The sequence below is a fragment of the Rhinoderma darwinii genome, chromosome 9, assembly GCF_050947455.1.
Source record: "Rhinoderma darwinii isolate aRhiDar2 chromosome 9, aRhiDar2.hap1, whole genome shotgun sequence".
Lineage (NCBI taxonomy): Eukaryota > Metazoa > Chordata > Amphibia > Anura > Rhinodermatidae > Rhinoderma > Rhinoderma darwinii.
The window spans coordinates 32922861-32938869 of record NC_134695.1 but is presented as its reverse complement, the minus strand read 5'-3'; the positions used below and the strand labels follow the sequence as shown (position 1 = coordinate 32938869).

General features: G+C 41.2%; 1 protein-coding gene across 1 annotated transcript in view; it reads left to right on the top strand.

Moving 5' to 3' along the window:
- The window catches only part of NFATC3 (nuclear factor of activated T cells 3), a 172695-nt gene that overhangs the window by 123088 nt on the left and 33598 nt on the right, over window positions 1–16009 (top strand). Inside the window, exons 7-9 of the mRNA XM_075837492.1 lie at window positions 1900–1958; window positions 3502–3628; window positions 9752–10783. Coding sequence (XP_075693607.1) covers window positions 1900–1958; window positions 3502–3628; window positions 9752–10783 — 1218 coding nt within the window. The remainder of the gene's footprint in view (window positions 1–1899; window positions 1959–3501; window positions 3629–9751; window positions 10784–16009) is intronic.

Below are 16009 nucleotides of genomic sequence, written 5' to 3'. Positions count from 1 at the left end.
AGGAGTCCCATCCACATGTACCGTGGTCGGGCAGGGAAATCCGGCGGGCACACAGATCGTTTTTTTTACGGTCATGTAAATCGGGCCTTAATGTCATTTATTTGAAACCCCATCGTGGGGCCGGTACTGCACAGGGTCCTGCTCACACTTCAGACACTGATGTTCTCTCATCCTAGAGTGCCTGCTCGGCGCCATCTGCCTGGCCCTGCTGCAATTTACACTGCTCTCGCCTGCAATGTCGGAGATTGGCTGAGGTGGTGACAGGCAGAGAGGGATGTTGGTGCACGCAGCGCATTATAGATTCTGTTAACCTGGGAACACAGAAGTTATAATCCATTAGATGGACATTTTTCGAATTGTATTTATGATAAAAAAAATAAAAAAAAGTACTTGCAGAGGTTAAAAGTTGTGAAGTACAATAATTATAGCAATATCTGTTAAGTTATTTAGCGGGAGGTTTTTTTTGGTGTTTTTTTCATTCTCAAATTCAGCCGTTCTATTACGGATTGTCCATCGTGATTTGGGAGACACGCAATCACTTTGATAACTGAATTCTTTCAGCCCTGGTGACAGTGATTTGTTCTCTGACTATAGTGCATTCATTGGACATGGCTTCAATCTATTGCCAAATGCATGGATCTGTACGTTGTCATCTAAATCCATATTTTATTGCAGAAGCAGTCTGGGGGCGGTTGGCGGCATGTGTCACGATATGGCTATGATTTGTCTAGGCCTGATATTGAAAAGGCCCCAGTTAAAATCGTTCTTGTATAATATGCAGATACTTATGTCAGAGACGCCATTTCAGATCTGACTCATTAAAGTTAACTATTACCCTTGTCGTTATGGTTTCCTCATAGGCTATGCAAACCTTTTTGGCAGTTTTTGTTTTATTTGAACAGGTCAGTCAGTGTGTTTGGTGTAACTTTATAATTTAGTTGTTATTACAAATTTGTTTTACTTTTTGAGATACAGCTGCTCTGTATCCTGTATACAGAGCGCTTTATCGTTCGCTATTACCAGAATCCATCAGTCCCGCGGACCTGACTGGTTCAGTGTCAGCGGGTCCTCCGTGTTGGCACGCAGGATCCACCTGTAATCTATTACATCTAAGTTATGAACTTAGATGGGCTCGATAACAGGTGTCAGAGACACGCAGTACTCACTGTCACTGAACCCGTCAGTCCCAGAGACCTGACCGGAGCAGGATTTAGCACTAGATGCAGCTGCTCTGTTTAGAGAATACAGAATAGCTGTATCTCAACAAGTAAAACAAATTTGAAATAAAAACTATTCATAAAGTTACACCAAACGCACCCGACCATACACTGACCTGTGTATTTAAAAAAAATAAAAATAAAAAATGCCCTGCAAAGTTGTACATAGCCTTTAATTTATTGATATGTACTGTATGTTCACTTTATTATCCAGCCTCTATAAACGTACATATCCTCAATCTGAAGTACCTTAGTATAGAATTATTCAGAGCATTTAGAAACCATTTTGAGTACCATGTAATCACATTTAGGATATTTTTCCAGAAAACTTCACAGTTGGGTATTGCCTAATGGACTCTTTTATTGTTGATGGGTCTAGTTCACACAAGCCTTATGAAATAGTAATGAGCATTTATTCCTGATGAAATGGAAAAGTATGGATTGCAGCAGAGAAAATGTGCTATTACCCTTGCACAGTTTATACCAGCAGAGACAATATGGCTCACATTTGTATATCTGACCCCAAATTTTGTGCCATGTTTCTAAACTTCTCATTCGTTTTGAACTACTTCACTGTTGTGAGATGAACTAATCCATGCAAGTGGTGCTCAATGCTCAGGTATTTGTGTGCATGTGGTTTCTTTTCATTGGATTTGTATTCATTTTTTTATTTTTTATTTAGATGGACGGCCACAGTGGGAAGTAGAAGCAAAAATTGTGGCTGAAAAAAGACAATTGATGGTGAGGTGGTTGTTGTTGTTGTTTTGTTGTTTTTTTGTTTTTTTTCTCTTGGCTCATAACTTATTTTCTTTTTATGTCGACATAGTCGTATGAGGGCTTGTTTTTTGCGGGACAAGATTTATATTTTAATTGCACCATTTTTGGGTGCACTTAGTATATTGATTATCTTTCGTTTAAGAGGAAATTGAAAAAGTAGTTATTCCAGCATTGTTTTTCACATTTTAGTGCTGCGTAAATAACAGGTTACCTTTATTCTATGGGTCGTACGATTGCGGCGATACTAAATATGTATAGGTTTTTTTTGTTCTAAGTCTGCACAAAAAAAACCTTTTAAGAAAAAAAAAATGTTTTTTCTTTGCTGTATTTCAAGAGCCGTAACTTTTTTACTTCTCCATCGATGTTGCCATATGTGGGCTTGTTTTTTGCGGGTCAAGGTGTAGTTTTCATTGTACTATTTTGGGATATATCAGACTTATTGATTGAACTATTATTTAATTTTTTTTGGGGGGGAATGGAAAAAAAGGAATTTTGCTGTTTTTTTCTTTTTTGCGTTTTGTTTAAAAAAAAAATTTGTACGCCATTCACCCGGTGTTTATATCAATGTGTTAACTTCCTTGTTTGAGTCCTTACGATTGCAGCGATACTGTATGTGTTTTTGTTTTTTTTTACCCTTTTACTAAATAACACTTTTTATGGAAAAAGTGGTTTTATTTTTACTGTCATTTTTTTTTTCCCCATAAAGTTTATTCAACTATTTCTTAAATAATTTTTTTTAAAATTGTTTTTACTACCACTAGAGGACTCAGATTCCAGCAGTAAAGCAGTAAAACTGACAGGCAATCTATTAGGCCAGGCCTCTATTAGGCCCCGGCTGCCATAAAAACCCATCGGGGTGTCGCAGGTGTGCCGAAGGGGTGACAGAGAGAGCTCCCTGTCAGACACCTTAGATGCTGCAGTCGCTATTGACCGCTGTATTCAAAGGGTTAAACTGCCGAAATCTGAGTACTCCTTGATTGCGGCAGGAGCCTGGCTGTGTATAACAGCCGTGCTCCTGCCGCTTATCTCGTGGGTACAGTGGCAGTACCCATGGGATACGAGTGACGGGTTTATCCAAACTAGCACCCGCTTGTGATAGATATATCTGTCATTCGTCGTTAAGTTTAAACATTAAACCTGTAGTGAATTTAATTTGATTTAACGGCCATGTAAACCTTTAACATAATTTTTTTTATTATTATGAAATGTATTTATTTTGTGCTAAAAGCATTGTCCTAATTGACTTATTAAAAGTTGTCTTCACTTTTTGCGATTCAGTTTCTATGTATGTACTATATACAGATAAGTTTTAATAAGTCAATTAGAAAAATGTTTAAAAGTACAAAATACATACATTTAATAATTTAAAAAAAAAAGGCTCCAAAGGTTTATATACTGTTTGAGCAACTGGTTCTTTTGAAGATTTTTCCATTTATTTTATTGATTGATAGAGGGATATGGATGCCATTATGTGATATATTGAAAAGAGTAATTGCTTCCTTTTTAGAATGAAATCGTTGTTGAAATTCCTCCTTACCACAACAAGTCAATTGTGACAGGAGTTCAAGTACAGTTTTATCTATGCAATGGGAAAAGGAAACGTAGCCAGTCCCAGCGATTTACTTATACACCAGGTTAGTTTTCAGAGCTGTCACTTTTTTCATGACTTTCTTTCCCAAGTTGTATTAAAATAATATACAAGCTCCGTAACCTAAAATAAAGATGTTATTTTTCCTTTGTAGTTCAACTTCTTACTTGTCTATGTAAAGTTAGACATCTTTTAGACGCGACGGTTTCTTTAGTTCTGTCGAGAGTCTTGGGATGTAATGCAGATTTGACTGCTAGCCGTGTACTAGAGCAGTAGTACCCAAACTACTTCTTACCATGGAACTCCAAATTAGCTAGAGACCCCACTGCGGAACCCTGACCTGTTCTCCATGGTGACATCACCTCTGGGGGCTGCACAAGTTGGAGAAGACGAGGACTCAGGCTGCTGCAGGTCTGGGATGAAGCAATGCGGACAGTCAGCAGGAAAGAAGACTTCTCTGCCCGACTTCCTGTCCTCTCAAATGCAATATGCAGGTCACCGAATATTGTAAGCGCATGCTCAGTGTAAGGCTATGTTCACACGGAGAGGATTTGCCAATAAGCTAAAAGAGTTCAGAGGAGCTCATCCGCAGCATTTCCGCAAGGAGTCCTCATCAATATTTACCTTTTTTATGGAGCATGTGAATGGGTCATAAAATACACCATTCACATGCATTTCTGGCGGTATGCTTGCAGATTCTGTCCGAATTTAGCTGAGGAATCTGCCCTTAAATCCTAACACAATCCATAACGTGTGAACATGGCCTAAACCAGCCACCATTACCAGAAATCAGTGAACAAACCAAGAGAACCCCAGTTTGGGAAACTCTGCACTAGAGATTTCAAACGGCCAAATTCTGATCAACTTGTTCTGTAAATCTTGTTGTTTTGGATGACACTTTGATTAAGCCTCGTTCACATCTGCGTTGGATGCTCCGCTAGGGGCCTCCCTTGCTGATCCGGCCGAAAATACCGGAAACAATGGCGCAGCCCGGACACCCCGATGTAAACCTGACAGAACCCATTAAAGTAATTTGGTTCTGGCGGCCACCGTTGGTGTCAGTCGTACAAAGGAACTGGCACCTCTAGTATTTTCGATGTTCTCCTCTGACGTAGCAGAACAGTTAAAACTGGAATCTGGGCTTCTATTGATGGGGTGCACATCTGTCATTTGGCACAATGACTTTCCAAGTATTGTCAATGACTGCACCTGACAATGACCAAAAAAATCCAACACGACAGATCCATTTTCCCTTTAGCCAGTGTCTGATGTGGTCGTTCATGCGACCGGGAAAAAAAAAGTTGACAGATGGCAATAAGGGATTGAAATATGTTGTCTCAGATGACAAAAGTCACTATTGTATGGCTGGCTTTAATTTTAACCCTAACAGATTGGTACCAGAGTGTAAGGCAGTGATTTGCAACTCCAGTCCACAAGTACCCCTAACAGGTCATGTTTTCACAATTTTCTCAGTATTACATAGGTGATGTAATTACCAGCGCTTCAGGCGTTGCTGCAAGTTTTCTCCCTATGGAATATCCTCAACTGGTATGGGGAACTGCCTTAAAAGGGCTGTATACTTTAATCTGTTCAATCATTATGAAGGCTTAAGTAAACACCTGGATTTATCCTGCAGTTATGTGTCCCGTCTTCATAGGGACTGTTGGAATGACGTGAGATGTTGCTACACTCACTATGAATGACACTAGGACATGTACATGGTCCTCTAGGGCAGATGTCTGATATGTAAACTTCTTCAGCTGGTTTGTGATTACATCAGCACTTACGAGTGGTGTCATGAACCACCAGGTCATCTGTGTAAAGTAATATTATTTTCGCTGACATCTAGCATGGTAACAATACAGCGCAGGAGCTGATCGTAATAGAATGATTTGCCTGAAGCAGTAAGAACCCCTAGAAACTCTGCATTGCATGTCCCCTTGGATGTTATATTGTGGGGGTTAATCTCATGCCGCAGCCAACTAGCTCTCGGTAAAAAGGCGTGCCAGTGCATGCACTCGAAGGCAGTTTCACCATGCCTCCCCAGTGATCATGTAGCCAATCAATACCGTTATTAGCTGTGTTGTCATCATGATTTAACCAATCATGGTGATCACACTAAAGTCAATGGGCTTTAGTGGGTGAAGTGTGACCCACATTTGTGCTCATTTGTTTATGACGGGAAGGGGTTAATGTTACTCTGTCCAGTACCATATCACACTCTTTGAATGATACATAAAAATAAGAAACAATTACAAATTCTACTGACCCAACTGCCTATTTAGGGACAGGCAGCAGGTGGATACGCTGCATAAAACTACACAGTGTATCCGCTCTGGTAGCCACAGGGAATTCCGCCAGCAAAACCGCACCAAATAGTGGTGCCGTTTTTGGGCGTCATGTCCGCTGCGGTAATCCTGCAGAGAAAAAAGACTTACCACAGCCGTAGTCTAGGCAACGCGTCTCTCTCTTTTGAGCGTAGCCCGGCCTCCTTTGATGACACCTTTAGTCCATGTAACCACTACAGGCTTTGATTTGCTGAAGCAGTCACATGGGATGAAATCTCAGGACAGGAGGCCGGGCTGCGCTCAGAATAGAGGATCGCGCCGCCTAGACTACGGCCATTGTAAGTATAAATTTTTTTTATTAATTTAAAATAAAAAATAAAAACACCTTTTTTTTCTCATTTGTGATTTTTGCGGAGGAATCGCAGCATTTCCGCGCGCAAAAATCACAACAAATTGCACTTTGTTGCGTGTTTTAAATCCCCATTGAACCCGCAACAGAGGTGCAGTGATTCCGCAGCATAAATTGACATGCTGCGGCTTAAAAAAACACACAGCAGGTCAATTAATTAAGTATTATTGTTTTTTTTGGGGGCAGATTTTTTTCTGCAGCGTATAGATGAGATTTGTTCAAATCTCATCCACTCTGCTGCTACTGCAATACTCTGCGGATTTTCCACAATTTTGAATTTTGTTGCATAAAATCCGCAGCGTTCACGCCTAGTGTGTTCCTACCCGAATAAGGCCCAGTTCACACACAGTTTTTTTTACGTTGATCTTGACACGGAAACTGCATCAGAATCCGTGCCAAAAAAAGCCCGAAACTGCCTCCCATTAATTTTATCTAAAATCAATGAGAGCTGTTCGCGGGGAAAAAAAAGCGGCATGTCTTTTCTTGCCGCGGTTCCGCCTCTGACCTCCCATTGAAATCATTGGGAGGCAAAAATAGCGCTTTTCACTGCATTTTTTGCCCGCGGTCCTCAATCACCGCAGGCGAAAAACGCGGCAAGAAAGTATAGGCAATTCCTGAAGGAATTGTGAGGCAGCTTTTTTTTTCTGCCTGCAAAATACTCTGTGTGAAGGTCCCAATACTTAATCAGCACTTTCAGACACTTTACTTACTGTGTCAGAAGAGCTGCTGGCTCCCACTCCAGTCCTCGTTGTCCCACGTCTTCCAGGTCCAGTCCTCCACCTCCAGGCTCCAGAAAATATTGGGGACCGGAAAACGCCCGCCGCCACGATATAACTTAACTCCTCCTCTCCTTACGCAGCTACGCACTTACGTTGAGGAGGAGGTTAGTAAAAAAAGAGGGGGGACGTACTCTGCAGACAGCAGAGGAGCGAGTGCCGGGTGCGCGCATGGGGTGGTGTGGTATTTGATGGCCATGCTCCATGACGAGTGGCGCAGAGCAGCATCAAAAAATCAGGTAAGGGGGGGGGGCACGCTGCTCGTGGCCCACGACTCTACTTTGGTGAAAAGAACGGGTCTGTTTTTTCTACCAAATGCAGTCGGCGGGCCCCCTTTCAGTTAGGTTTGGTCCGGGCCCCGTACAGTAGTACCCTGATGGTGGCCCTGTCTTCATTACAGACACTACAATAGCAAGTGATGGATCTTCCTGCATGTAAACCATGTGCACAGAATTTTTAAATACTGGAATACGTGTTAAAGGAAATGTCTCATCAGAAAATGACCTGGGGTTTAAATAAAGTTTTTGTTAAACCTATTTTTTAATAATTGATGTGGGTTTTTTTATTATTGTTTTCTATGTCACTATATTAAAAAAAAGAAATTGACAAAAAATAAAATCATTAAATCTTGCGGTTTTCACTCTGGCCACGGAGTCTCATAATTAGACTGACACTTTATGTTCGGTAGAGATGGCCTCTCTGCAGTCATCTTATTATCATCACAGGCAGAATTACAATGAAAGGTAACACCTACGTATAGATTACACCGGATCCACCATTGACAATAGGTGATGGACACAGCTTCCCCTCCCTGCACAGATCAGTATGCCTAGAACACTCTCCCATAGAAGTGAATGGGTCATCTCCAGTTCACAGGGTCCTTCTGGTCCATATGGCTTCTGTAAATGGCAATATGGCTTCCCGCACAATCATGTACAGAAAATAGAATTTAAAAAAAATCTACATTTAGAAAATAAAGAAACTGGAAAAAGAGAATATGTATCGGTATCTGGTTCTAATTAGTGAAAAAAATGATAGGTGGTAAATTCCCTTTAAAAGGTGACACTACGTCTTTTTCAAATGAACAAACCGAACAATACCCCAATATATACTAGTGGTCCTAGTGACTAGATAACAAAACCAGAAGAAGAAACAAGTCACGACCAGATAATTGGAAAAATACAAACAGTCTTTATTAAAGTCAATTTAGACACAAACACAACATATAATAATTAAATATATTAAAATACCATAAACCCTCGAACAGGAATGGAATCCGGACAAAAAAGCAGAGCGACCCCCAAATAGTAAAAAATGGTCACAACAAGCAACTCCTATATACAGCTAAAGTGCATAAGTATAAACTGTTGAGCAAGTGCTAGGCATAATACATTTGCACAGATGGACACGTATGCATGATGTAAATAGTAAAAAATCTAGAATGCAGTCCTAAGTACATATAGCACACTGAGCAATATACCTACACCTACATAGTAAAAGGTGAATAGGAGATCCGGACCAGGAAGGGGGACCTCTGCTTGACCCGACGCGCGTTTCGCTGGTGCTTCGTCAGGGGTCTTTTTCGAATGGCCAACACTCTGGTCACTGCTATAAACCATGGTCAGTCCAGCACATCTAGAACTACAATAAAAAAAAACACGTCTTGGCTAATTCAAAGAGGAGTTTGTCCTTACTCAAGAAATTAACAATGTTGTAGTCTAGATACAGACACATTGCCACTTTCGTTACATAAAGTATATGCAATCGATATGGAGACCATGATGCATCTAGAATAGGACTCTTTCATCCCATTACTGTTTTGGCAAATAACGGTAGTTTATTCTATAATGAAAAGCTATATAATTTGCTAATATACTTTCTGTATCAATTCTTCATGCTTTTTTTTAAGATCTGTGCTTGCTTTCATTCCTTGGGAACGTCCAATGTCACTTACATTGGATTACAATCTCTCCTGGATATTTGATAACCACACTGGTCCACAATTTGTTAGTTAGGTCTCATTTTGTTTTGCATAGAGCCTTCAAAGGAGTTCTGTAGAGCTACATGGGGCATCTACTGTACCTCCGTATGCCTCCAACTTCACATGAAAGCATGTGGAGGTTTTATTCTGTCGGATTTAATTCAAATTCAACAGGAAAAAATGGTGCCATGCGCCAACGTATGCCTTATGTACTGGTACTCCGGGCACTCATGTACAGGCTCCATACCTATGTGAATGAGCCCTTATAGTACTGTTTTAGACCTGTCTTTTAACGCGTTGTGCACCTGTGTGATTATCACATGACGAGGACAGATTTTTATCTACTTTGAAGTAAACAATGGATTAACACGGTAGGATTGTAGGTTGGACTTGATGGACCTGTCTTTTTTTTCCAACCTTTATCAGAGAAAAATGAAAGACGGAAAATGAAGGTACCTAGTGTATGTTATGATATGATATGTTGCCATAAGCAAATGCTCCATTTTTCTTTTGCTCTAGTTCGCATTTACATTGTTTTCACCTTATTTATAGAAAAGTTTGCCCATACTAAAAGAAATTTGTGAACAAATTTTAAGAAAATTAAAGCTGCTCTAGCTGGCTCTAGATTTCCTTTCCGCTTGTATATGAACTATATATTTTTTTTAAGTGTTCCCCTGTTACTTGACCTTTAAACCTTTTATTTATTTTTCAACAGTTATACTAAAAAGAGAACATACAGAAGAAGAGGATCTACCATCAACATCTTCTGTATCTCTGCCCCATGTAGTGAGTGTTTCTAATCAACAATCCCTGCACTCCGATAGGTCTTCTGCAGATCAGAGACCTAACCATGATAATCTCATGTCCGTTTTGGATCGAGGTCTAGGATTTCCTGCTCAACCTGCATACTCATCCCTGGTGAATCATGGAGTTCCCCGCCTTTCACAAGGTAGGAACTTGAATGGGAGAGCAGAATGCCTCCCTCCAACGTTACAGCAGTCGTATCATGTATCCGCTTCTGACACCAGGTCTTCCTATCCATCTATGCAGTCTAATGTAATGTACAATGGACAGTCCAGTCTTCCATTGAATTCAGTACCTGCTCAGGGGTATGATGCACTGTCATTTCAGCAAGAAGCAGGTATTTCTCACTTGGTCAACCATGGTCATCAGACTTTGGCAATGATGCAATACCATACATCAAGATTAAGTCCGTCCACTTCATCTCCTGCCATCCTTGATCCATTGGTCCATGCAGTGCAATCATCACATCTCCAGCAGATTGGTTACTCTTGTCCAAATACTGGTCAAAGTACCATTACGTCATCTTCAACAAGCCCGTCAATTGGGCATGTACCACTTCAGCTTCCATCTGTCTCCTACCACCTGACAAAACCAGGCCCTACCTCCTCCCTTACCAATGCTAATACAAATTCATTAACACACTCACCACTGTCCAGTCCATCTTCTCCTCAAATGCAGCCTATCCCATATGAATCCCCAACATCAAGTATAAAGGCTCCATCACCATCTCCCACCCCTGTGGTTCATTCTGGACAACGGCCTTCTCAAACCCACAGCCCTGGACTGGGTAGCCTTCCCCACACTGTCACTCTTGGGCACCATGCAATTCAGGACTCTTCTCCATTCCACCATGATGACACTTCTTTATCTGTTAAACCTGAGCCTGAGGATGGTGATCTGAACTTCCAGTCAATTGGCATGCAGGACATCACTTTGGATGATGGTAAGAAATGTTGTGTAACTTCAATTGTGTTGCTTTTTACTGAGAAAATGTTTCAAATACTCTTTCTACAGGACCGTTCCCTGCAGGTTGATGATAGATGAAATATGTAGTTAATTATGACAATGATCAGTAAGGGCGGATTTACACGAACGTGTGCGTTTTGCGCACGCAAAAAACGCGGCGTTTTGTGTTCGCAAAAGGCACTTGACAGCTCCGTGTGTCATGTTCATATGGTGTGCGGCTGCGTGCTTTTCACGCAGCCGCCATCATTGTGACACTCCGTTTGGATGTTTGTTTACATTCATTCTTTTACTGCTGTTGCGCGAATAACGCGCGTCCCACGGAAGTGCTTCCGTGAGGCGTGCATGATTTTCATGCACCCATTGACTTCAATGGGTGTGTGATGCGCGAAAAACGCCGAAATATAGGACCTGTCGTGAGTTTTACGCAGCGGACTCACTCTGCGCAAAAATCACGGACAGTCTGCACTGCCCCATAGACTTGCATAGGTCCGTGCGACTCGCGTGAAAATCACGCGGGTTGGACGGACGTAAATCACGTTCGTGTAAATCCGCCCTAAGTCAGTTTTGGGCTATATCTGAATTTATATCTTTCCCAGTAATTTCATCTGTATACCCCATAATCATAACTATATGTTCAATATCTGTCGTCAATATTTCTAGGTACTTCTGTTTCCGCCAACCCATAAACTGAAGGTTTATTCTTTAACCGCTTCCCGACCGCCCACTGTATATTCACGTCGGCACTTGCTGGGCTCTGTGCAGTGCCGACGTGAATTCACGGTGGGTGTTAAAAGCGCGATCCGGGTGTCTCAGAGTAGTGCTGACACCCGGATCGCGCTGTTAACCCCTGCCTCTGGTCCCGGAGACATAACCGGGACCTAATTGGTTCAGGTCCCGGTCATGTGATCGCAGGGAAAGCTTGTTGTAGCAACGAACTGGAAAGTTTGTTACTACAACAAACTGGAAAGTTTGTTGCTACAACAAACTTTCCCGGGGACCGATTGCGGATACTGCAGTCGGTTATAAGGCAGAACCGGAGGCCATACAACAGCCCCCGGGTCTGCCATGCACAGCAGCCTATGAGAACCAGCCGGAGGCCGGTCTTCATAGGCTTCCTGTTAGTGTGACTCGCAGCGTCACACTGACAGTATATATATAATACGTTACACTACCTAGGTAGTGTAATGTATTATAGCAGCGATCAGTGCTGCCAGTCTTCAAGTAAAACAAGTTAAAAGTAAAAAAGAAAGTAATAAAAATGTTTTATAAAAGTGTAAAAACAAGTTATAAACGTTACAAAAACAAAAAATGTTTTTTTTTCCTATAATAAGTCTTTTATTATAGGAAAAAAATGAAAATGTTAAAAAAAAGTACACATATTTGGTATCACCGCTTTCGTAACCACCCAAACTATAAAACTATAATATTATTTTTACCGCACAGTGAAGTCAGAATCACTATTTTTTCGGTCACCACCCCTCCAAAAATATAGAATAAAAAGTGAAAAAAGTCGCATGTACCCTAAAATAGTACCAATAAAAACGACAAACCGTCCCGCAAAAAACAAGCCATTACACAGCTATTTTGACTGAAAAATAAAAAAGTTATAACTCTCAGAATATGGTGACACAAAAAATAAATAATTTTATCGAAAAGTGATTTTATTTTGCAAATGCCACAAAACATAAAAAAAACTATATACATCTGGTATCGCTGTAATCGTATCGACCCGCAGAATAAAGTATAATGTCATTTAGGGTATGTGCACACACACTAATTACGTCCGTAATTGACGGACGTATTTCGGCCGCAAGTCCCGGACCGAACACAGTGCAAAGAGCCGGGCTCCTAGCATCATACTTATGTACGATGCTAGAAGTCCCTGCCTCGCTGCAGGACAACTGTCCCGTACTGTAAACATGATTATACTACGGGACAGTTGTCCTGCAGCAAGGCAGGGACTCCTAGCGTTGTACATAAGTATGATGCTAGGAGCCCGGCTCCTTGCACTGTGTTCGGTCCGGGACTTGCGGCCGAAATACGTCCGTCAATTACGGACGTAATTAGTGTGTGTGCACATACCCTTATAGCGCACGGTGAAAAGTGTAAAAATAAAAGACAAAAAACATTGTCAGAATTTGTTTGTTTGTCACTTTGCTTGCCAAAAAAAAGTGATAAAAAAATCACATGTACCCTAAAATGGTACCAATGAAAACTACAGATTGTCTCGCAACAAATAAGTCCTCGCACGGCTCCGGTGAAGAAAAAATCAAAAAAGTTCTGGCTCTCAGAATATAGCGACAGAAATTGTGCAGTGTCCAAAAGCTGATAAGATCGGGCGCCATTTATCAGTGCGACATCGGCCACATATCTGCGGATTATTATTTATTTACCAAATTATTATACCCTCTTATTATGTCCTGATGTACTCTGCCCAATTTACACATACCCCCACATCATAAACTGAAATACCAGCAAAACCCCAAACAGAACAGTTACCAAGCAAAATCTGCGCTCCAAAAGCCAAATGGCGCTCCCTCCCGAGCCCCACAGCATGCCTAAACACCAGCTTACGTCCACATATATGATATTTTATGTCCGGGAGAACCCGCTCAACATTGTATGAGGTATTTGTCTTCAGTGGCACAAACTGGGCAAAAACATATTGTGCGTTAAAATGGCATATCAGTGGAAAATGTTAATTTTCACTTTACACCATCCGCTGCGCATTAACGCCTTCGCACACCACGACTTAATAGCATGTCGTGGTTATATATGGAGCAGGCTCATGCACTGTGCCCGCGCCATATTCTGCAGGTGTCCGCTGTGTATTACAGCTGACAACCGGGACTAATGGACAGGAACAGCGATCGCGCTGTTACAGGAGCCTGTAAAAATGATATTATACTGCAATACATTAGTACTGCAGTGTATTGTACCAGCGACCTAATGATCGTTCGTTCCAGTTCCCTAAAGGGACTTTTGGGAGGTTTCCACTGTTTTGGTACATCAGGGGCTTTGCAAATGCGACATGACACCCGAAAACCATTCCAGCTAAATTTGAGCTCCAAAAGCCAAACAATATTCCTTCCCTTCTGAGTCCTGCCGTGGGTCCAAACAGCAGTTTATTACCACATATGGCGTATTGCTGTAATCCGGACAAATTGCTTTACAAATTTTGGGGTGATTTTTCTCCTTTATTCATTGTAAACATTAAACATTTCTATGTTTTTTCAGAAAAAAGTAGATTTTCGTTTTCACGGCCTAATTCCAGTAAATTCAGCAAAAAAAAACTCCTTCCCTTCTGAGCTCTGCCGTGGGTCCAAACAGTAGTTTAGTACAACATATGGGGTATTGCTGTAATCGGGAGAAGTAGCTTTACAAGTTTTGGGGTGCTTTTTATTCTTTATTCCTTGCAAATATCTTTTTGTTTTTTTTAAATATTTTTTCAGAAAAAAAGTAGATTTTCACTTTCACAGGCAAACTCCAATAAATATCGCAGAAGACCTGTGGGGTCAAGATGCTAACTATACCCCTAGAGAAAAAAATTCCTTGAGGGGTGCAGTTTCCAAAACCGTGTCACTTTTGGGGGATTTCCACTGTTTTGGCACTACAAGACCTCTTCAAACCCGACATGATGCCTAAAATATATTCTAAAAAAAGGAGGCCACAAAATCCACTAGGTAAAAAAATCATAATTTTTGCAAATTTTCTCTAAATTTTGGTGTTTTTCACAAATAAGCAATGAATTTATTGACCAAATTTTTCCACTAATATAAAGTACAATATGTCACGAGAAAACAATCTCAGAATCGCTTGGATAGGCAAAAGCATTCCAGAGTTATTACCACATAAAGTAACAAATGTCAGATTTGAAAAAATGGGGCTGGTCCTGAAGGCCAAAATGAGCTCGGTCTTGAAAGGGTTAAGTTCAGGAGCGGTGCTGGTGCTTTTGTGTTTTTTGGAGGTTTGGGAAAGAGTGAATATTTTCGGGGAAAAATGTCAAGAAAAACTCCACTCTTGAATGTCATGTTATAATATTTCACAATTTTGACCCCAAAGGTGTTTCATAATTTTATTAGAATTGGGCCATGAAAATAGAAAATGATATTTTTTTTCCAGTAGCATGTAGTTTTAGCTCAAAATTGTTTATTTTCACAAGTAACAAAAACACCTAATAATTTGAGTACGGCAATTTCCTTCAGCATACAAATAAAAAGAATATTAAGAAGAGTACACTTTGTAAATATGAACATGCAAACAATTCTATAGAACTATAGATGGATTAGTGTCCGTATATTAGTGTCCGTATATTCGATACAGCTCGTAGTCTTATACTATCACAATGGAAGTCCCATAAAATTCCCCAGGTTTTGGAAGTGGTAAACCTAGTGAACATGTACTTGTAAATTGTACACATGTAAAATAAATAATCTAACCTTTAGGCCTTATGCACACGACCGTGATAGATGGCCGTTCTTTTAACGGCCGTCGCACGGCCGTTTTCAGAACAATGATGTTCTATGGGCGTATTCACATGGCGGTTTTGTTAACGGCCTGTGAATAATGGCCCCCATATTAGTCAATGGATCCGTTTTTAACAGCTGTCAATACATGTAACAACCGTTAAAAACGGATCTGTGACATGGGGATTTGCACGATTACCCATACTCACCAATGCAGCCCGAATTCTTCTGTTTTGGTCGCTAGTCTTCACTGGTTCTGCGAAGGCGACGCAATGACGTCATCGTGCCGTCTTCGCAGATCCTGTGAGACTAGCGACCAGACCACAAGAAGACAGCACTGCATTGTGAGTATGTGTCATCGCGTCGCCGCAGATCCTGTGAAGACTAGGGACCTTACCTGAAGACGACAGCGCTTCATCAGTGAGTATGTAGGGCATTCATGTCGGGCTGTGTGGCATCATCTACATCGGGGCTGTGTGGCATCATCTACAGCAGGGCTGTGTGGCATCTACAGGGGGGCTGTGTGGCATCTACAGTGAGGCTGTGTGGCATCTACAGTGAGGCTGTGTGGCATCTACAGGGGGGCTGTGTGGCATCATATGCAGGGGAGGTGTGTGGCATCATATGCAGGGAGGTGTGTGGCATCATATGCAGGGAGGTGTGTGGCATCATATACAGGGAGGTGTGTGGCATCATATGCAGGGAGATGTGTGGCATCATATGCAGGGAGGTGTGTG